This window comes from Calypte anna, chromosome 2, assembly GCF_003957555.1.
Source record: "Calypte anna isolate BGI_N300 chromosome 2, bCalAnn1_v1.p, whole genome shotgun sequence".
Taxonomy (NCBI): Eukaryota; Metazoa; Chordata; class Aves; order Apodiformes; family Trochilidae; genus Calypte; species Calypte anna.
Window position 1 is genome coordinate 115,962,689 of NC_044245.1, and position 22,423 is coordinate 115,985,111.

At 38.9% G+C, this 22,423-nt stretch overlaps 1 protein-coding gene across 2 annotated transcripts in view; it reads right to left on the reverse strand.

Annotated features, from left to right (window-relative positions):
* Positions 1–1,826: 1,826 nt before the first annotated feature.
* The window catches only part of LOC103527051 (cytochrome P450 7B1), a 122,741-nt gene continuing 102,144 nt past the window's right edge, over positions 1,827–22,423 (reverse strand). The window contains exons 3-6 of one of the 2 annotated variants that reach the window (XM_030444431.1): positions 15,669–16,265; positions 15,019–15,225; positions 8,802–8,980; positions 1,827–4,788 (exon numbers count right to left, since the gene is read on the reverse strand). In XM_030444431.1, the coding sequence (XP_030300291.1) occupies positions 4,501–4,788; positions 8,802–8,980; positions 15,019–15,225; positions 15,669–16,265 (1,271 nt within the window). In that variant the 3' untranslated portion in view covers positions 1,827–4,500. The remainder of the gene's footprint in view (positions 4,789–8,801; positions 8,981–15,018; positions 15,226–15,668; positions 16,266–22,423) is intronic. The other variant, XM_030444429.1, reaches the window with a different exon arrangement.

Consider the following 22,423-nt stretch of genomic DNA (forward strand, 5'->3'; position numbering starts at 1 on the left):
CCCTTGCAGACACTCCTGACAAGCGTTTCTGCATGAAGGAATACAGAAACACTGATGTCTTTAGGGTACAACTTTTGTATTAAATACCTGCTTGTTGAAGTCAGTATCTGCAGTGATATGCAGAAAAGCCCAGTTGTGCTCTGCTGGTGCAGTGCTGTATATTTTAACAATTTCATTCATTTTCCATTTTAAAATGAATGAACTGAGAGGACAGGATATTCTGTACTAGGTAGTACCTCTTGTACTATACAGGAGTTTGAAAAAGGAAAAGCCTAGGAACTGTATTTGGGAATCGTTAATGGATTACAGGTCTTTATACTAATTTTTAATAAAGTCCTAAGAATGTCAGAAATACCACTTTTTTTTTTCCTTATCTGGTAAGAATTGGTTTATGTTTGATGAAGAGTAAAATAGACTTGATAATTTCCTTGATTCAAAGGAGCTGCTTCATGCAAATGCTTGTTTAAAGGTGGGTGGGTTTTCTGTTTTTTGTTTTTTTTCCCCTAACTGAAATATCTTTAAAGATCAAGTAACAGAAATGCAGAAAAATGCAGTATGCTGGATAAAAACATTTTTTAAATGAAAGCAATAGTGAAAAACTGTAAATAAAAGCTGGAAAAAAATACCATAGACAGTAGTTCAATATTAAAATAGACATATTCATTTTTATTGTGTCCTTGAAATACAAAATTCACTTAAGATGTTAAATTACTAAAATAATGAAGTTTCAATTTTCTTGCTCAGAAATACATAACATACTTAGTAGATCTAAAAGCCTTAATGATGGATATTAACTATTAAAGTGGAACCTAACCACTGTTCATCTATATACAAAATGTCAGTTTGCACAATTAAAAGCAATTCACAATCTTTTGAATACCAGAAAGTTCTGTAATGTTGAAATAAAAGATAATTTATAATTCTACAAGAGAAATTCACAGCTCAGTAATTATTCATAAAAATAGTAAAGCCAAAAATAGTGACATGCAACTGGCTTAAAAGCATAAACTAAAGGACAGCTCTTACACAGTTTTATGTTAGCACATTAGGACATATTGGCAGAGAAGTGAAAATCTGATTTTCAAACAGGTCCACACAGACCATCGTGGTCTTTTAAGTAATGTTAACAGTTTTAAAAGTTTACAATAGCTTACAGCAGTACTGAGTGACAGCATGAAAATGGAGAATATGCAATCTGTAAATTAATATAAGAATAATAGTTAACCCCCCAATTTTACCATTCACATTAGCTGATGATGAATTCACTCTTCTTGGCTGCTGCTAAGGGCCATACTGACTTAGCAAACCTATCTTATATGAGAAAAAAGGTGTCTATTAGAATTTTTTTGATAGTGGGAGACATTATCAATATAGACATAGGCAGCAACAACCTATAGCCAGAAGCTTATACTGCACATCTGAGTCTCATCTCAAACTGATCCATAAGTGCACCATTTCACTAGACAAACAGCAGAGAAATTCTAGGACCACCCACACACATCTCCAGGTCAGGGGATAAGGCGAGTAGGCACTGTGTATATTGAGGTTACCATGGTTGGATTTGATGATCTTAAAGGTCTTTTCCAACCAGAATGATTCTGTGATTCTGTGATCAAGAGTGGTATCATGCCCTACATCATGAAACCCACCCTCCTCAGCACATTGTGGCTGGGACCTCCAGGGACAGTGCACACTTATCCCACTGTGCTGATACGGATTTTTGACCAGGAGTATCAACACCGTGGGCCTTTTACTCCCTGCTCCATGGAGACCAAGTCACTCCTGGTCAGACCAACTGCCAGCTCTTAATAATTCACCTCCTCAGCTGCTAAGCACGTGAACCAGAAGGGCTTAACCTTTCTTCTGTCCTGCTCTGGCTCTCAGGACTTTATATGGGGGTGAGGCTGGGGCATGCTAAGGCAGTGATGCACTGATTACCAGCAAAACTGATCTGCCAGAAGAATAAGTTACCAGGAACTCAGCTCCATGACAAGCTGGACAAGATCTTCTTTGTGTTTGATTATTTTGGTCCTTGAGTAAAAAGAGCAATGAACTCTTACCCCAGCAAAATGCTGGCCTTTAGTGTGGTGCACAGAGTGCTCTCCAGCCCCAGTGCAAGGCCTCCAAGTGACTTCATGGAGGCTTCCTGCAGTGCCTGGGAAAGACTCTAACCCCTTCTTTTTTTTTTTTTTTTTTTAATGGAAGCCTGCCCTGCAGTTTTGATTTGCTATTTTGGAGACAATCTAGCTCTTCATTTAATTCCAAAATAGATATTGTATAAACCGATCAGCAATTAATCTGAAATTACTAATGATTTGCATGTACTTTTGGCACAGTCCTATTATGTCCTACCAAATTATGCAGCAGCCTGTGACACTCAAATTCAAAATCCTAAAAATAGAACACAATTATAAAAAAAAATTCTTCTGTTTAAAACAAATACCTACTGTTTACTGTTATTTTTTCAGTTGCTTCAGGTTTGTTTCAAAGTTGGATGCCAAAGAAAGATTTATCATAGCTCTGGCATGAGACATTTTACAGCTTACATTTAAGCAATAATGGAATACAGTAAACAGTGTAATGATATCAACATTTTCTCTCACAATAAACCAGGCTCTAATGTCCAAACTGGATTGTGAGCTATGGCTGAGTACAGAATAGCTCCTACAGAGTAACTACAGCAGTAAGTAACTTGAGTACAAGAATCTCTCCATAAGAACAAATTTTATTCTGTGGCACAAAGCAATAATCAGCTTTTGCTGTTGATTAACTGTTGAAGCAAAGTTAAAACCTTTAATCAACTGCAAAGCCCATTTAATGTAAGTGTACTCTAACACTGTAGACATTATTGGTATTATATATGAAGAGAAAATGTTTGTTCAATATATCTTACAAAACCACAATTTTCTCCTCAAAGGATTTGGATGATGGCTGTGCTAATATCTGAAAGCCTTTCTAGCGATGCGGATGCTTATTTAGGGTATGTGCTTTACATGAATAACTAAATAGGCTTCTACCCAAATAACAATAATTCTAGTCCTTACTATGTATGTAGCAGTTTCCATCTGCAGGCTATCAAGGGCTTTAGAGATGAGTAAAACTTCTGATTTTAAAAGACTTATGCTGGCACATCCCAAAGAGAGATGTTTTTTGGGAACACAAGGCAAGGCCCACAGACATGGCTACTCTCCCATTGCAATTATCATCTTGGCAAACTGAGACTGGACAGCCATGAGAATCCTCATCAGGGTGGGAAGTGATGACTGGGAAGAGAGACAGGGTCTAAAAATCTCTGATCCTGTGCACTAGGAAATTCCTTTTTGAAAAAAGAGCTGGTCACCCAGCAAAGCACGTTGGGCAGCCAGTATACAGGTGATTTCAGTGGCTGCCCAGGGTTTCACTTGCTCAAATTTTGGCCTCAGGGGAAAGCCTGTTTTCCAGTTTGCAGATGGACATGTCTGTTTCCAAACACTGATCACACTGTTTTGCATATGAATAACCTAGGCTCAGTTAAACACTATTAAAAAGTAGTTTTAGATACTGTATTTGCCCTTGAAGCCCTCTTCTTCTTTTACCTTTCTGGGGAAACAAACACATGAAAAGATCAAAATAAACACATGGACTAGCAACATACCAGGAAAACAGTGAGACAAGCAGAAGGCAATTTTTGAGATGATAATTTCAAAAAGGATCATACAAAGAATATACTTTTTTGGCTCAAAAGCCAGAATACATAATTTAGGCTTGATCCAGAGCCTATTAAAATCAAAGGAATGTTCCTTCTGACTTTAAATGACTACAGGATAAAACCACAGATTTTGGTTTCTTTGCATTGAAAAAAAAAAGAAAGGAAAGGGAAGCATTCACCCTCAATACATAAAATTGAAGTCAGAAATGTGTTGCTAATAAGCCATTCTTGCAAACCATCCATGACCACACCATACAGCTTCCACCACATCTCCCAAATAAGGGCTATGACACTAAAGACCACGAAGGGAACAGTGTAAACACAAGGTTTTAATAATAGCTACTAAAAACTATTTTACCCTCTAGAATTAATTCCCCCTTTCTTGCTTCTATGAGCAGATGCAGAGATGCCTCCAGATGGTGGATGTATGGGACCTTCCAATTTAACAAGTGGGAACCTCTGTGACAGAGGACTGATGAGATTATTTCTCATATAAATGTCCTGGATTCAGCTTGATGTTGTCTTCCCTGTAAATCCTACTCATTTATGGGAGTCCATCTTCTAGGGACACAGCTATTTACTTGGCCAAACTCTTGTCACCTCACCTCACCAGCTGCAACTCAGGCAGGACAAATTCAGGTTTCCTGTCCCCTCATCTGATACCTACCTCCAGCCTAAGGGCTTTTCTCCTTAGAAACAAATAGGTAAAGCAGAGAGGGGAAAAGAAATGCTTCCAAACATACAAAGCTGAGTGATGAAACAGAGCAAACATGGGGATTAGTAGAAGGCATAGAGGCAGCCGTTCACTTTCTTCAGGGCCTTAGCTTGTAACGAAAGGCAGTATCAACGTCTGGCAGGAGGATACCAAGGCCCATACGACTGTTATCAAGTCTGACAGCTTTGTTTTCTGCTAGTTCTACATCAAAATTAGCCAACAGTAAGAAAAGAAACATCTTCATCTCATTCATTGCAAGGAACCTCCCTGGACACATGCTGATCCCAGAGCCAAAGGGCATTAGGAAATACTTCAGCTTTCTTCCTGCCTTGTAGAATGTGGTTTTCTTCTTGCCATTCTCTATGTATCGATCAAATTTATACTCCTGAAAATAAAAGAGAGAGCAAGCGTGATATCTAACAAGGCAGTTACGTGAGCTGCTTTGTTTGCACAACAGTCATGCTTCTGAAACCCCAAAAATAAGATAAAGAGGAAGACAAGGAGTTGACAGCTTCTCCTTTTTAGTTGGTTCCCTCAAGTTTCATTAGCTCACATTATCTTTCCTGTAAAGAACACTCCTTAAATCCACTTACTTAGCATAGATCTTTTACATCAAGCTCCTTCAATTTCTACATTTCATCCACTGGAGGTCTGGCCTATATTGATTGCAATTAGATTTTGACCGCTTTGTAGCAGGGACAATGAACCTTAGTATAAGGACAATTTTCTTCTAAAGCATCATATGAGCTCAGTGTGGTATATACATCATGAATAAGGATAATCTGCCAAATTCTGCAAATGCCTAAGAATAAATTAATGCTTTGCACCAATCTTGTTCCTGCAAGCTAAAGCAAAATCCATCTTTCTTTTGCACCCAGCGGTGCAGATTATACAAAAACCAGATCTGATGCTTTGCAGTCAATTTTCCCTTCAGTTGGACATGGCTGCTGCTTAATTTGCCACATCTGACCTTCAAATGTTTTGCTCTGTAACCTGTGTGTAAGGCAGGACAACTGCCAGTGCCTGACCATTATAAAGAGGGTGCTTTCCAGTAGGGCTTGAGGTTGTGCTTGTAACTTACATTCCATAAATTGAACATCTTTCCGACTATTTTCCAGTAGCAGGATCCCTGTTTAGAGATAACTCATGTTTTTGAATGAAGGAGATCTGGCATCCTCACTCAGTCAACGGCAAATTAACCACTTACAAAATCCTCCTGCATGCTTTGAATAAAAATGACAGACACTTCTTGCTTATGGTCACTCATTAGCATTTGTCCTGCTTTGCATACATCTGCTATAGCAGCAGCCATTTGGAGCTGGCTGGGAACAAGTCAGTCAGACAGAAACCAACCTCAACTGATTAAAAAAAAATGTACCACAATGTAAAATACACTGATACTGATCTACCCATTAGATTACAAGCTCTGAAAACCATGCACTGCAGGGCTTGCTGTCAAGAAAAAACAGTGGCAGGGGAGGTGGTCTATGAGAAAGGGAATGAGTACAGGATAGACTGGAGAGGATGTACCTTTGGTGCTGAAAAATGGGAGCTTGTTTCTCTAACTGGCAGTGACATCCACAAAGATAAAGGTGATTATATGAGCATTTCCACTGTCAAGTAATTCTTTTCATTCTCTTTGAACAACCCAGCCAAAGAAAGCTTGCCATTTTTTCCCCCCTTGTTACATTATTGCTCCATTCGAAGAAATGAAGTAACAAATGAAAGCCCAGAATACCACCTCTTTCTTCAATAAGAAGATTTACTTCCTGAAATATAAATCCTGCTGGCCTAAAAAAAGCACTGCTAAATATGAACTGCAGTAACTTAAGAAAAAGACCCAACCCAACCAAGAGCTCTTCATTTTGTTAGAACATTTCCACAAGATGCACTCCTGGTGTCTGAAGGAATTAAGAACTATGGTATTGAACACACAAACATACTGAGTCAAACCTTATGCTTTTTCACCTTAAAAGCCATCTGAGAGTTGTAATTGCTTTTAACAGAAAATAAATTGGTGTCTAAGGAATTGTAAAGGCAGAAACAAGTGTGAAACAGGAATGGGGCCAAAGACAGTGACATCAAACTCAGGCTCATGCTGCTGAAGCCTGTTGGGTTGGATAGTGCTTCCTCAAAAGCTAATTTGCTGGCTAAATAAAGACTAATTTTTGTCAATAAAGGAACTTTCAGTCATACAAGGCTCACTGGAAGAGAGAGAGTGGTTGTTGGCAAGGAAAAGGTGAAGACACTGAGCAAGAACGGGAAATGAAGTTCTCTATGCAAGGCCTGCTATGAGTATTATGAAAACTGAGCAATCTCCTATGATTGATATAAGTCTCTCTCTGTCACATCTCATATTTAGGTTTTTTTTGGGAAGCCACCATGTAAGGTTTCCGTTGGGGTTTCCTGATATTTCACTCCATGGGGTTTGCAGGGATAATTTACTGAGCTCTATAGGTAGCTGATTTAGGCTTTAGGGGTTCCCTTACCCACTTTATAGAAAACTGATTCATGTATTTAGGCTTTGATGAGTGGAGAAAGAGGTCAACAATATATACTTACACTTACACAATATGGTGTCAAAGCAGAAGATAGCTTGAACTGAAATTTATGGATCCAGGAGAAAAGCATTGCTACAAAATTATCTTGTCAAGCTGCCTGTTTTCCCAGGAAAGTTTTCCCTAAATACATGACAAGCTCAAGACTGCACCTTTCAAAAAATTCATTCTCCATCTCTATCTGATCCTCAGTAGTTGCTGTTGAAAGCACACTGCATATTTTAAGAACCAAACAGAACAGTGATTTCCCCACTTCTCGAGAGGACCCATGTGCTGAAATCCATGTACTGCAATGTGTGGATTGCTCATTCACCATCAAAAAGATAAAAGATATGAACTAAAGCTGTACTGTGAAAGCTGTGCAGAGCTGATACTAAGCGGATATATTCAAGGAGTGGAAATATGGTAATATATTCCAACAATTATTGGATAAGAGAGGGGATCAGTTTCCACACTGATGCTTTTGGTCTAGGACCTAAACAAACAGATGGACTTTTGACAAATCAATAATGTTCTCCAAAATAAAGTGCTAAGAATAAAATGAGAAAAAACTTGTTTGTTAGTTCTTCCTTTTTAAGGACAGAAATATTAATCGACTATTTGCCAATATATAGATAATTTTAAAATTTTTTTTCCCCCCTGTGGGCTTTGTCTTACTTTTTGGGTGAAGACAGCCAGCAGAGCCTTCCTGAACATGATTTCCATATTCAGGGCTCCAGTGTTGATCCTGGTGACTATAATTTACTCCCTCTAACTCTGACAACACTCCACACCTCCTCTCACTGAGGTTGGTGGAGTTCCTGCACAGCGAGATGCTGTCCTACACCAACAAGGCACTTGAATCTCATCTTTTTCTTTGCACCCTCATATCCTTAAATTCCCTTAAGGGAGCAATGCCTGTAACGTGGGTTTTCTAGAAACACGTTAAAAAAAATCTAGTTCCGTTCCTCTTTGGCTGAAATGCCAAGGATGGAAATCAGCACAGCTGGGAGACAGTCATTTGCTTAAGAAAATGGGGATGAGGAACGGATCAGGTAGGAGTTCTCACCTTTCAGGCAGAGGAGGCATGCAAGAGCCTTCCCCTGCACCCTCGCTCTTCCTCCATGGCACCCGGGGCTAGGGAGACAGCAATCTGGGGCAGCAACTCAGCCCAGAGGAGGACTATTCAATTTGCATTCAGGTGGTGAATTTCTGAAGGTGTATTAAGGCTGAAGAAGGGTGGGTTAATTTCGAGTCTTTGATATTCATTAACTCGAGCATCAGAAAAAAATACAGGGAGATGACACAATTATGCTCCGAGCTTCACTGCAGAGCAACAGCTTTACAGTCTCAAGTTCACAACATTCTACTAACTGATCAAGAAGGGGTGAATCCCTATGAAGGGAGGTGGAAAAGCCTAAGGCTCAAGTAAGACACTGCTATTATAGGGCTTCAGAGAGTCAATGATGCTTTGGGGGCACTTAGCTAAATGGCCCACATTATTTGCTATTTAAACCACCTCCTATTATTCAGCCCTCCTTGGGTATCAAATGATCCACTGCCAAACAAAACCCACATTCAGCCTAAAGTTTATGGAAGTCAATGTGGAATTGTCAATTCCTTTGAAAGCAGTCACGGTCAGTCTCATCACCATATTTCTCTCTTCAGGCCATGAATCCTTTGACCTGCAGGGCCCTAGAAAATACATCTGAAAGTAGGAAGATTTGTTCCACAAGAAGGAGCAGCAGCAAAAAAAAAAACCAAAACAAACAACAAAAAAACATCCAGCCCCCAGATCACCAAAGGCTTGGCTGCTGCAATGTGCCTGGAGTAGGAAGCTTAGCACCAGCTGAATGTTTACCTTAGGATCTTCATAGACCTCAGGGTCCATGTGCAAAATCTGTGGGTAAAGGGCTATCCAGTCTCCTTTCCTCAAACTGACTTCTTGATTCCCTTCAAGCTTGAGAACAAAATCCTCCTGGCTGATGCGGATGTTCATGGAGGACGAGCACATCCGTAAACTCTCGTTTAAGGCACTTTCTGCGATTAAACAAAAGAGGGAGGGGGGGGAGAGAAGAGTCAGAAATATGAGAGATGATTGGAAGTTATACATGGCTACAGCTGCTGGACCTCGAAAGATTTAGTAGGGTAGGCTATGGAAAAAACAAAAACAAAAAAACCACCCACAAACCAAACATAAAGCAGTGACAAGGAGGAAGCAATAAATAGCCCTGCAGGGCTGGGGTGGGGAGCCATGACACTGAGCCTCCCGATGTGATTCTCAGTGATGGTGCTGAGAAATCCTGTCGGGTGTAGGCAGCAATGAGGTTTGGGTGGAAAGTCATTATTCAGGCATCACATTGCAGCCCAAAGATGCAAACGCTTTGTACATTTACATACATTTTGGAGGTTGCAAGCAAAAAACACTGAAAGCATCTATATGTTAGAAAAAATAATTTCACTTGATAATTGTGTAACCATTATGAGGATTTTTGTATTTATTTTCTTTTCAATGCATTATGCTGCCAAATGATAGTGTTTGTTATGGTCAGAGTGAATGAAAGCAATTCATTATTGGTCTGGTAATTTTAAGAGAGAAAGACACTTTTAATTGGTCAAGGGAAAACAAAACCTAGTCCTTTCAGGCTCAGGGAAAGAAAGATTTCTGTCTCCACCATCACATCCTGGAAGGCTCCAGAAGCTGAATGTCCTTGCTTTCCCAGTGGCCTTCACCTTTTGCTCCTAGCACGACAGATTTTATGGCTAATTTCCGGCAATTTATCCTGGCAGTTTGAGGAGGAATTCCTTTGGGAATAATATGCATAATTTGCATAAATCATTCTGATAGCATGTATATCAGCATGTAGCTCCTGTCTAGGGCTGCATCTCTCACTTTGTAATCAAAACTGACTATTTTTCCACCAGCGTGTATGGGTGCTGTTGTATGTGACTTGATTCCTTCTAATCACCAGTGTGAAAAATAGCCTAAAATAGGGTTTCATTTGCACACAATACTCCATTTGTGTCTGCATTTATGTTCTGTGGTATCAAATAAGCTGCCTCTAAGTGTTCACCATGGCACTGTAACTGCTGAACCCAAAAGGTTAGTTTATTAGAGACAGTAGCTACCCAGAGTAGATGCCTCTTAAAAAAAAAAAAAAAAAAAAAAAAAAAAGAAACAAATATTCTTTCACTAAAAATTAAATCTGGTGCAGCATGCATAGCAAATAAAGTGGCCCTGGATGCTTTCTTGCAGGAGGTTTTTCCTTAAGCATGCATTTGTCTAAAGAAATGAGGCTGCGGTCAGCTTTGTGTGGCCAGCGCTGTGATTCAATGTGACGTACAGTGAGTCTGTGCATATTCTTTTGGACTGCCTTCGTTACTATAATCAGGCAGAGTCAAATCGGCTTGTTGGTGACGAAGCCAGAAAAGAACCCTGGTTCCAGAAGATGGCCTCTACTGCGGATAGCCACAAGGCACCTGACACGATAGATTTCAACTGGCAGCACTCTGGCAACAAAACTTTACGTGGTACAAAAGCAAGGGTCCGGCCTCTGCTCCCAGACTGTCTTCAACCTGCGGGAAACAATGTCGGTAACTCCATGAAGGTCCACCACTTGGAAATGGTAGTGACATATGTGGTGACACCAGAAATCAAATGAGGGAAGGGGGAAGGAGGGGAAAAAAAAAAAAAAAAAGCCCCCAACAACAACCAACAACAAAGGAAAAATTATTATTAAAGCGCCGCTGCAAAATAGCAGGTTCACGTTTAACCGCCCAAGCGATGCGGTCGCATCCTATCGGTGGACGTCGTCCCCGAAAAGCAGCAGTCCCTGCCCTCTGTCGGATCCCAAATGACAATTGGGCAGCATCTCTTATGCAGAAGTTAATCACAATAATGGAGCACAAAGTGTGGCTTAGTGGTCAGATCGTAAATGACAAATCTGTTTTACCTTCCAGTACCAGTTATGTGAGGAAGGCGAGCTTGGCTCTTGCTCTGAGCGATCATGCCGATAATCATTAGATGACAAAAGTAATGAGTCACATTATGATCAACAAAGGAGAATGGAGCTTATATGGCTTTGCAGGCTCACATTAAAAAAAATAGACAGTCAGCTTTCCACAAATGCCGGAGCTATACATTGAGAGGAATGACAACTGCACAATAAAACTGCAGCCTTTACTCGCAGTTGTCATAGTTCAGCAGACACCAGCCATCGCCGCTGACAGACCAGCTGGGTAGCTTGGGAGGCCTTCCATTCTGCACCATGAGATACAGTAAATTATCCAGCACGGTAGAGCAACATCTGTTTCTGTGCTTGTGCCGAACAAACAAGGCAATTTAAAGCATACCAAGGGATAACCAAGCAGCAAATGAACATGACCCTCATTTTTTTCTCCCCTTCTTACACACATGAGATGCTAAACTTCACTGTGTGAGTGCTACATAAAGAAGCCAGGCTGTTGTTTGATAAGGTGTTGTCAGAGAGATTTTACATATTTTCTAGAGAGAGAGAGGGAAAAAAAAAAAGAGATAGCTCTCTCATAGTATTGTTATTCTTAGAATCCTCCCACTTCTCTCTTCGTTTCTCTTATACTAAAGCTAGCACTCAGCTCCCAATTCATTCTAGATTTTTTTTTAAAAAAACTGTTTCAATATACTTATAAATATTCAGTCTTTAAACCCTAATTTGCTATACTTAGTTCACATGCCTTCAAGCATTTGTCTTCCAATTTCCACTGAATAAATGCGTACTAATGAGAAATAGAGCAAGCTGCTGAGGCAAAGCTGGGTGACTTGAGCCTGGCCTGCCACCAGCTTGTGATAGGCAGGCAAATTGAGTTAAAATGAAAAGTCTTGTCAGCTGAAATACAACATGGTAGCCAAACAGCAAGCTGTCAATCATCCAGCCAAAACAAGGGACTGCAGGTAATAAAAGGTCATTGCGAATCATAAGTGCATTTGGCTTTCGTAGGCAAGTTAATTTTAATTAAACATGATCTTGATCTGTAAATGTTTTATAAAACTTATTGTGTATAATGGATTGTTAATTTTACACTAACACATAGCAGGTAATAGGGTACTATTAGAGTGTATTGTAGGAAAATAGCTATCGAGTATGCAAATATTGGGGGGGGGTCATTTATCTGCAGGCACCACGGTGTGCCAACACAAATGATGATCTGAAACAAGTACATTTGCATCTTACTAAGAACTAAACAGTACTGCCCAGACCATTCCAGGAAAATGTATTAATTCCTCTCAATCCAACCAACAATTTTAATGCTCAGCATTTGTGTTATGGCTATGCAGTCTGTCTTAGCTCTTTTTGGGTTCCAATCCTTTACTGCGTAGGAAACATTTTTTCAGGCTCTGCTCTTTTCGCAGGAAATATCCGGGATTCAGCAGTAACCCGGGGCAAGAATACTTCACCATATAAATGAATGGACTAATATTAAACAAACGAACTGACTAAACATGCCTAGCATTAAAAATGCACGAAGTATATTGCTGCTTTACTCTTTGCATTTTCATTATAAGCATAAAAACCGACAGACCATTCTCGTGTGTTGATTATTATATTAGAGCTCCATTGTGAGCTGTAATGACTAATAATGTATGTTACTCTGCTCACAGAACCACACACCTTTGGGTACAAGGAAAAGTCCTAGGTAGACAAAACAAAGTGTGCTGCTCCAGAAGTGCTATTGGAAAAACAGGATCAAGGCCCAAATTTGCCAGGTTTGCTGTGGGTTGAAAGCTTTGTTTAAAATTAAAAAAAAAAATCACATACTCATGCTTTGAATTTATAAGTAAATCAGGCCACGCTGTTCCCTAAACCCAAAGAATCTGACCATAATAACAATATTGCCTCCTGAGAAATACTTTTTAGCAATGCTTTCTTGTTCTCTGTAACATGAGGAATCCAAAAAAAAGTCTCTTGTTATAGTGGGACAAAAAGAGGACAGAGAATCAGAGTGTGTAAAACAGGAGAATGAGATGACAAGGTGATGAAGGTACAAAATTCCCACCTGGTCTGCCTTACTCAAGAGCAGGGACACAAATCCTGGTTTTCTGTGCTCTGGGTAGGCACAGGGAGAGCAGGAAGAGGAAAAGCTCCATCTCAGAGGTGGGGGTCAGTGAGCTGCAAGGGCAAAGGCAGTACTGGCCCACAACCTCCCCTCAACATGTAGATTTTTGGTGTGTAAGCAGTGCAAATTGTGTCCCTCCTACACAATTATTAAGAAAACATCCCTTACCCTTTGGCACTGAAGCATGAATTTAATTCTCTTATGGTACAGATTTTTTTTCTATATTATTATTTTATGGGACAGTATCCAGCCCTTTATGACTTAAGTGCCAGAAGAATTGAAGTCTAGCTTCTGTTCATACCACATTACATTTAACACGATTATAAAATTTAACAAAAGTGTTAAAAGAATACTACAAAGTAGGATGTGGCACTTCCCTCTCAACACATAAATCACATGTTACCAAGGTACTTCAAGATTTCAAGGAGTAGCAGAGGAATAACACAGTTAGTGTTTGAAACTGTCCATACTATTTTGCAGCAGATGGTTTTAGTGAAGTACATGCTTTTGTTTTCCTAATTCCTACACTTCTAGGGTGCTTTGTGGTTTTTATTTCCTTTCTCTTCCTTGCCATTCCTATCTTGGGTTCCAAATACAAAATAAATTATCTCCTGATCTTCTTGACACTTAGTAACTTTCATTTTCCATTATTTGTGGTGGATTCTAACCGATGTGAAGAAATTTTATTTTTATTCCTTAAAAGTCCATTAAATGCTTAGCCTGTCATGTTCTTCAGAAGTGATCTTGTAATCAGGTATCTCTTCTACTTAAAAAGCAACCTCCATCAGTTAGAGACAAATCTGCACCAAACCCTGACTCTGGATGAAACCAACTTACTTGACTCATGCTACAGAAGATGAACATTAATGCTTTAACAAATCAATTGGATCAATCACAATTTTATATTTGTACTATGAGAAATTATGCAAGTTTGAACACAGGGTCTTGGCATGTGCCACGTTGGCTGGACCAGGAGAATGGCAGCTATTACATCCAAGTCAGGAGACTACTGCTCTACCACCCTATCTTGACACAGCTTCTTTTAAGAGTGGAACATCAATTCAGGCCATGAACCACCAAAACATATAGACTGATGAGCTTAGTTTTAACAGGGGGCTTATTTCAGTGGTTAGAACTAGGGGAATATTGAGCCTTCATGCTTTTATTCAGCTGTTTGCTATCTTGCTAACAGTACCTATGAAGACTTTCAGATGCTTAATGGTAAAGGCTCCTACCCTCTACACCCTCTTCCCTCCTCCAGGATAATTTTAGCATTCATCTTGCCAATGCCTGTGCCCTAGCAAACAAAATGAAACCATCATCAGCTTATGCTCTCTGAAGGCTCACTGAGCTCTTGGAGCAAACTGCTTCTAATGGCAACTGGCAAAGGTCTTCTTCTGAAACATTGATCTAGAACTGTAATATCCGTATCTCCCTTATTTTGAATCAAAGTACTTTTTTTCAATATTGGAAACACCATTTCTAACTTGTAAAGCTTTCCCTTCATTATTTTGTTCAGAGACGCTGCTCTTCTGAAGGCCGCTTTAGAAGCCTTTTTTGTTTTGCTAAACAAACTCCTTGGGAAAAAAAAAATCACATTTGCAGTTTAAATACATTATCCCACTTCAATTTCAGAGAAGGGTCTTTCTCAGCAGTGCCATACAGACGTATATGAAACGCATTAACACTTCGGCAGATGCTCGGAATCAAACAACTTAATAGGCATCAACTTTTTTTCAAATAATTGCAAAGCTTCGATTTAGCCTTTTGCATACCTTGCACAGTTAATTACCTAGGCTTTAATGTTTACATGCAATGAGAGTATCTACAGCTATAAACTACATAATTTATAATTGATGTAAATGGGTGTTATTATGTCAATTAGGCAGCTGTGTCCTCCACCTTCTCGGTAAACAGAAATGAGTGATAAACGGAGTTTGCTGGGAGAGCCCTTCTTTTCTTCCTAGCAGATAAAAATAAATTACCTAGGTAGACCAGGTTGTCCAATTGTTCTCTGGTGAGGTGGATGTTATACCTGGGCCCTCTCTTCTGACCTGTTGACTGCAGCAAATGGTCAATCTCGTCACGCACCGCTGCAAGAGCTTCTGGGTGCCGCAGAAGATAATACATGGCCCAGAATGTAGCTGGAATCGTGTTTCCCACAGAGGCCCACAGGAAGGCAAAATGATGTGCTGGGAGAAAATAAGTGAAAAGGAAGATTAATAGCGTTTATTACACTGATTAGATTTGCAGTGTGCTAATTAAAAGATGTTAGGACACAGACCCAGCCAAGGATCAGTGAATGCTAATGAGGACCAATAGGCTTCTGAAGTCTAATTTTCTGCTTAATGAGAATAGTTTGAAATGTAATGTCGGGGGGGTGGGGGGAATAAGGGGAGGAAATGCAGCTCAGTTATAATCTTTCTCATTATCACCATTAAGTATCTTGTTTTACCACCTCAGCACAAAAAAAAAATCAATTATCATAGAGGGTTGCTTCAGAGTAAAACATTTTATCATTAGCCAATTAGAAAGAACATAAAAAAATTTCAAGGTCGCCATTTTGCCTTTTTATTTCAAAGGTCTATAGTAAATTATTTTATTTGAGACAAGCAATCATTCATAAGTTTCCTACCTGCTTTGTCATAATCTCCAAGCAGCTCATATTTCTCAAATATATCTTGTCTGGCTTGGACCACTTTTGACCCTCCCAGCCATTTTGTCATGTTCTGAAGTAAAAAATGATGTATAAGCTCCTTCCGAACCTTCTTGGTAGCTCCTAGCAACTCAATTGGTATGTTTGCAGCTAAATAGGGAAAGCTGGCATCAAACTTGATAAATTTGTCTCTGATTTCACTAATAACTTTGTGGCCATCTGCAGCAGGAACTCTTCCATATAGTGTTACAAAACTGGCTTCAAACATTACAGAGCAGCAGAATTTGTACATTTTTTCTGTTTCCCAATCTGTTGCTTGTGAGCATTTCCATTCAAATATATCCTGGAGATTTTTCATCATGTGGTCAGAAATGACATCCAAAGGCTTGCCTTGTAGGTACTGGTAGATTCTGTGCAGGTTTTCCTTGAGATCGGGGAATTTTCCATTCGACAAGGCTGGGTAGTCAAAAGTTTTGGAAGCCATTTTATCAGCAAATTCATGAAATTCAAGTTGCTTGCTATTTCGGATGACATAGACATATTGAAATGGGTCCATAATAAAGGTAATATATCTACCTGAATAGAAGATAAGAAAAAAAAAAAATGAGATATGTGCATTTTTATAATCTGGTAGCATTTTCAGAAGTAATAACTGAAAACAAGCCCAGCCAATGTATGGAAGAAAAGCACAAAGAAAATCCCTATAAAGCAAAGACCCCTGAAGAAATCTGCAAAATAAAAAAGGAAGAAAAAGGAAGGAAAAGGGACAGAAAGAGAGAGAAGAAGAGAGAGGAAAAGAGGAGAGGAGAGGAGAGGAGAGGAGAGGAGAGGAGAGGAGAGGAGAGGAGAGGAGAGGAGAGGAGAGGAGAGGAGAGGAGAGGAGAGGAGAGGAGAGGAGAGGAGAGGAGAGGAGAGGAGAGGAGAGGAGAGGAGAGGAGAGGAGAGGAGAGGAGAGGAGAGGAGAGGAGAGGAGAGGAGAGGAGAGGAGAGGAGAGGAGAGGAGAGGAGAGGAGAGGAGAGGAGAGGAGAGGAGAGGAGAGGAGAGAAAGAAGGAAGGAACATGTAACAAGTTTTATTTAGCTTTGGAAAGAAAGCAATACTGTTTCTCTTTGTCAGGATGCAGATTCCGCCTGCATATGCTTTTATGGCTCTTCTAATTTCAGCATGAAGCCATTTCCATGTAGACTGATCTACTCATTTTGCCAACAGTAGGGTGTGACCCACAATCATGGCACTCGAGGATAAATCATTTAATACACTGGTATAAGTCACAAAAATACAATGTGGACTCATAGCATCATTTGACAATTGTAGGTTTTTACCACCAGAAAGGAAGATATGCGCACATTTCACCTGCGGAGAGGAAAGTGATTGGGAGGCTAGCATGGAAAAAATGCCACTTAGGTAGTTTTTCTACAGGTAGGTTACACAGAGACTCAAAATCCTCCAGTTACAGCTTCAACTGCCCATTGCAACATTTAAAGCCTCTCTGACATCTGTTTTTTTCCTCGACTTCTGCTAACTTTTCTTTAGGAACATGCTTAGCATCAGTATCCTGAGTACCTTAGGAGTTCATTTTGAAGCCATTTCTTACAGTGGAGCATGCTCCTGTGTTTAACATGGGTACCATTTTTGTGTGCACACTGTTACAGCACTATCATCCATCATGCCAGAGTGCACCAACAACTTCCTACCCTTCCCAAGGTACTTAATGTGGTGGCACAGCTGTACCTTCAGCTGCTTGTACAGAGGGACAAGATTGCATCAAGTCTAATGCTTTTTAAAGCTGCCCATGATAGAAAAATCCTGCAATTTCTCCCTAAACTTCAAGTCAACTACTATATAAGAGCACTTTGGTGAACTATCAGGAACCAATACACTGAAGCTCCCCAAACTCAATTAAATCTTAACTCTTTATAGATGAGTCCCATGTTAGGTCTAAATGAATTCTTAATTTGAATGGAGAGGTGTGTTAGGGAAAAAGGGTATCCATGAAAATATACATATCTTCTGTGGAACATCCCAGTGATAAACTCAGGAAAATAGCAAAGCTTCTAGCACTTACAGTCCAATTCTGTCTCACTAAAGGGAAAAATCTCCTTTGATTTTAATGGGAACACAACATGCTCAACTGAGGACCAAATTTGGCTCTGTGACAGATGTCCTGAGATAAAGTAGTCACTACCAGTAAAAATGTCAACAAGTATCCATGGTTACCATATAGTGACATTTGAAGCATCATAGTTATTCTGTATTCTGGCTTGGTTATACACACAGTGCTCTATGGCAAATCTGGGTGCACTCTGGACTTCCTCTGCAATTACCAACTCTCCCCCAGTTATATCCACTGCAATTCCAGTGAACCAGTATGGAAATGCAAGGCCTAAATTGAGATAGAATTTGACCCCTTTTTTGTCAACAGGGTGTGAAGGTTTTTAAGATACCCGTAGACTTCGCTTCACCACACCGTAACAAACCACAGATGTAAATTAATTTTTGAAGAATAAATGTATTGAGAAATCTGCATGAAAAAGGATCCTAAATTCCCAGTACTCTTATCTGACCATTTCATCCTTCCCAGACCACATAGGCTGACAGGAATTTTTAGTCTCAACCTCTGTAGGATCTTTGTTAGGAATCCTGGAATGGCTCTCTCTTTCAAGCTTTCACCCACTGTCATGTTCTTTATTGAGGCTACCATCTTTGCAATCAAAGCTTGGAAAGAATGCCCATTGGAGCAATTTTTAATAAATAGATTTGGAGTGTTATTAACCCTAAAGATGAAAGCTGGCTTCCTAACTTTGCGTTTACAGGGTAAACAATTTAAGTTAAGATTTTTAATTAATATTAATTTAAACCATCTGTCCACCATCTGCTTATTTCTGATGCAAAATATGAGTTTCTTTGTGATCTTTAATCAGACACTTAGCAAACGCACATCAATTCTCATCATTTTTAAGGAGGAAAATGATTTTGAGCAAGTGAGTTTTCAGACAAACAAACTATTTTAACAATAATTTAAAATCAAAACTCAGTCAATGCTAGCACATCCTTTGGAAAAGAAAAATCTCTGAGAAAACAGAGTCTAACAGATCTCGATTTTTATCATTCTCGTCAGGTTCCTGGTAGCAAAAAGTAAGTATGTACCAAAATATAATTAATTTTGTAGAATCAGTTCAGCCTCCAGATCACATCACTGCAAGTCGACAATATATCCAAACACATAAAGCAAAATACTTTTGTTACCACATTCAGTAAAGGTCTGCATAGTCAGAAAAGTGGAACCCCTCTATAACAAAGGCAGCTTGTTTATGTACCTCACCGAGAATCTAATTTTAGATCTCTTAATTAGAAAAAGACTGAAATCTAGAGCTAATTAACTGCAGTTAGTAAATTGTTGTTGTGAGAGTGGGTATGGGAGCCTTTAGCAATTACAGCCATGCTTGCACACAGATGCACTACGCAGCTACACTGGTTACCCCAGTCTCTTCCATAGAGGAACAGATTGCTAATTACAAATCTGTGCCCCAACACCTCCTCTACCCTGAGCAGCAAACATCCGAACTGGAACAAACTTTCTCACCTCCACTTATGATTTTAAATTTTGTAAGTGTCAATATGGTTCTTAATTTTGCTTTTTAAATCCTGTCGTTTTCCCTGATGAAGTCTCTTTCCACTTTTTGTCTCTGCTGGTGTCAGAAACCAACAAATGTAAATCTTTCCTCAAGTTTTCAGTTATTATTTGGTATTTTAAAATACAGCCCCCTTCCTCTCCTACTATGCCTTTCTACTGTAACTAATGCCATGTTGTGTTGAAGGGTTTTTCTTAAAAGTAGCCTTTTCTGAAATGGAACAAAAAATTTGGATGCCCATGAGTTGCCATCAGAGCACTGGTAAAGGTAAATGGCATATGAGCTGAAAGTGGAAGCACGTCACACGCTCCACAAGCCAGGAAGACTTAAATATCAGAGGTATTGATATAGAAACCACTGGGAATCAAGCCCTTCCTTGTTAAGATTGAAAAAAAAAATCCTTCAACACAAAAAACTACATAGGTGTTTCCATAACAAAATGCCACAGTCCAAATCCCAATAGTTTAAGTCACTGGGCTATTTTATTTAGTACCACAGAAACAAGTCAAAATAAGAAATTTATGCTTGTTTCTGTAAAAAAAAAACTGATTTATTTTTTTTAAATATGACTACAGAGAATTCATACTTTCCCATCCAATCCTTCAGACTGCATTAGACCCATGCTGCAAGTAGTCTGGTTATCTCCCTTTAGTTTATATGGTCTCCCAGAAATAGTAGATTGATGTGGCAAATATGAAAATTGTCAACTTCAGTAAATCTGAGCACAGAAGTCAGTATTTGTATGATAGTTAAGAAATTACTCTAATAATGCATTCTGGAGCTTTTTAATCCTAATGATGAAAGACAAGCATTTCAGATGGCATCTAATGATGGATGTTATTTCAGTAATGCTTGCAGCAGGCTTCAGCTTGGTAAGGAGTTAATGCAAATTACCTTTTGCCTAAGAAAGAAAAACGTGATATGTTACTGTAGGTGTATCGTGACTGAAAAGAATGGCTTAAGCAGCAGTATTCAAAAATGCAAGTGTCTTTAGTAATAAAACTGAGATTATTTCATTAAAAGTTGAGCTAGTCTCAGAGAGAGTGTTGTAAACTGTAGTATCATTCCTAATAACTTGTCAAGAAAAGGAGACAAAGTTTAATCCTTAGAAACAAAGACAAAACTGTTTCAAACTATGTAAGTTCTTCCCTAGCTGCTTGCCTATGCTGCTGACCCTTAACAAGCAGAGAGGTTGGCTTGGGCAGTACGGTCATCTCAACACATCAGAATATCTCTCATCTCTATTTCCTCTCCTTATTCGTTTCTTTCTTCTCTCTCTCTCTTTTTCTTTTCTTTTTTTTTTTTTTTTTCCTGAAGACTATTGCATTTACGTAATCACCCTCTTATTAGGGAGATTCTGCTGAACTGCTGACAATGATGTACAGTGGTGCTTCGCCGGCGTGACGTTTGGGGAAAACGATTCTGCTGCACCACCACACAAAACCAATTAGAGAACTATTTTCTGCGACAGGTCAGGAATTTACATTGTTTCACATAGAAAGATGTGCTTTTTAATTTCTTTATTAAGATGACATCCATGTCCCTTGCGACTTTTAGGGATGACAATCATTTGCTCATCACATGGGAAAGTACAATCAGCGAAATCGCGTTACCGGTACGGGGCAATGCCAGAAACTCCAAGCATCGTTCCGCATTTTCCAAATGAACTAGTTTGAGAACCAATAATTAGAACAATACGTATTGATAGAATTTTTTGACAGGACCTTAAGACACCAACCAGGGGGGCAATGTAATGATAGTCCACGTACAACAGGCTACACTACGTTTGCCGGACATATAAACATCATCTTTGTCAAATCAGTGAGACAGACAGAAATCCTGTACGTCTTCGGGTCAGGGCATGATAGGAGCCACTAACTAGCTTCAGCTTCTTCCTTGACTTGTGGATGACAAACTGCTTCTCCTTATTGAAGTCTCAATGGTTGGTCATTTTATAGTGAACAAAGACAACTTGAAGCGGTATCTCCGCTATGACAAGATCACAAAGTCAAAGATTTCCCTGCATAAGGCTGAACTGATATCCAGAATTCACTCCTTTTACCTCAGCCTTTATCAAGGAGTGCTTCCTCAAAGCAGCTGAACACAGGCAGATGAGCTGAAATGGAATTTTGTTTAGCACGCAGACAGAAATTTGTGAAACTATATCACACTCATAGATGGCTTAAAAACACAGATCTCTAAATATAGTCTTGCATAAAATAATAAAGAATGTAAGAGAAATAAATATTGGATTGAACACATCAAAAATCTGAGGTCTGACTATCTGGTTTTATGAATGCACTAAGGCAGTCTTTGATTATAAATATCAATCTGTATTTTTAGGAACCCACGATAGTACACAGAATAGATGTACATTAACAATAAATAAGAATGTATTTCAACAAAATTTGGTCTTTCTTGTAATGTGTCAAACTCACTTTCAAAATGGAAATAATCTTAGCATACTGGTTTCAAAAGAAAAAAAAATCCTGACTGAATAAAAAAGCATGCATTTAACAGAACAGCAGTAAAAGTGTTCTTCCAAAGGAAAAAAAAAGACAGATTAAGTTAGAGGAAGAAAAAATTCATTAGTTAAATATACAGCTTGCACTTTAACTAACTGACTTCTAAAGGGAAAAAAATATTGCAAAATATTATTCATATGGGAATATAAAGCTAATGCTATTGCCATGAAATTACAAAACATACTTTATTCTTTACATTTTTATTTGAAACTCCCTCAAAATACAGGAATAGCTAAAACTGAGATATTAAAGTCTACAGTTGATCATTTGAACAAGGATATCATCATGTAAAGGGGCAAGAGATCCATAGCATCCACCTACACTAATAAGAGTTTGCCTTTTTCTGAACAGAGGAAAAGGCAATTTTTTTGAATTGATTTTAGGAGAACACAGAACTCTGTATAGATATGTAAATTTATATACATAGGTTTCATTCAAGATTCTAGTTTCATTCTATCCTTTTTTTACAGCTAAGTGTCTATGTGAAATCACTCAAATGTTTATATTCAAGCTGGTGTAGTAATACAGCTACAAATATAGAAAGCAGCAAGGTTATATCATACTTTATTATATTGTT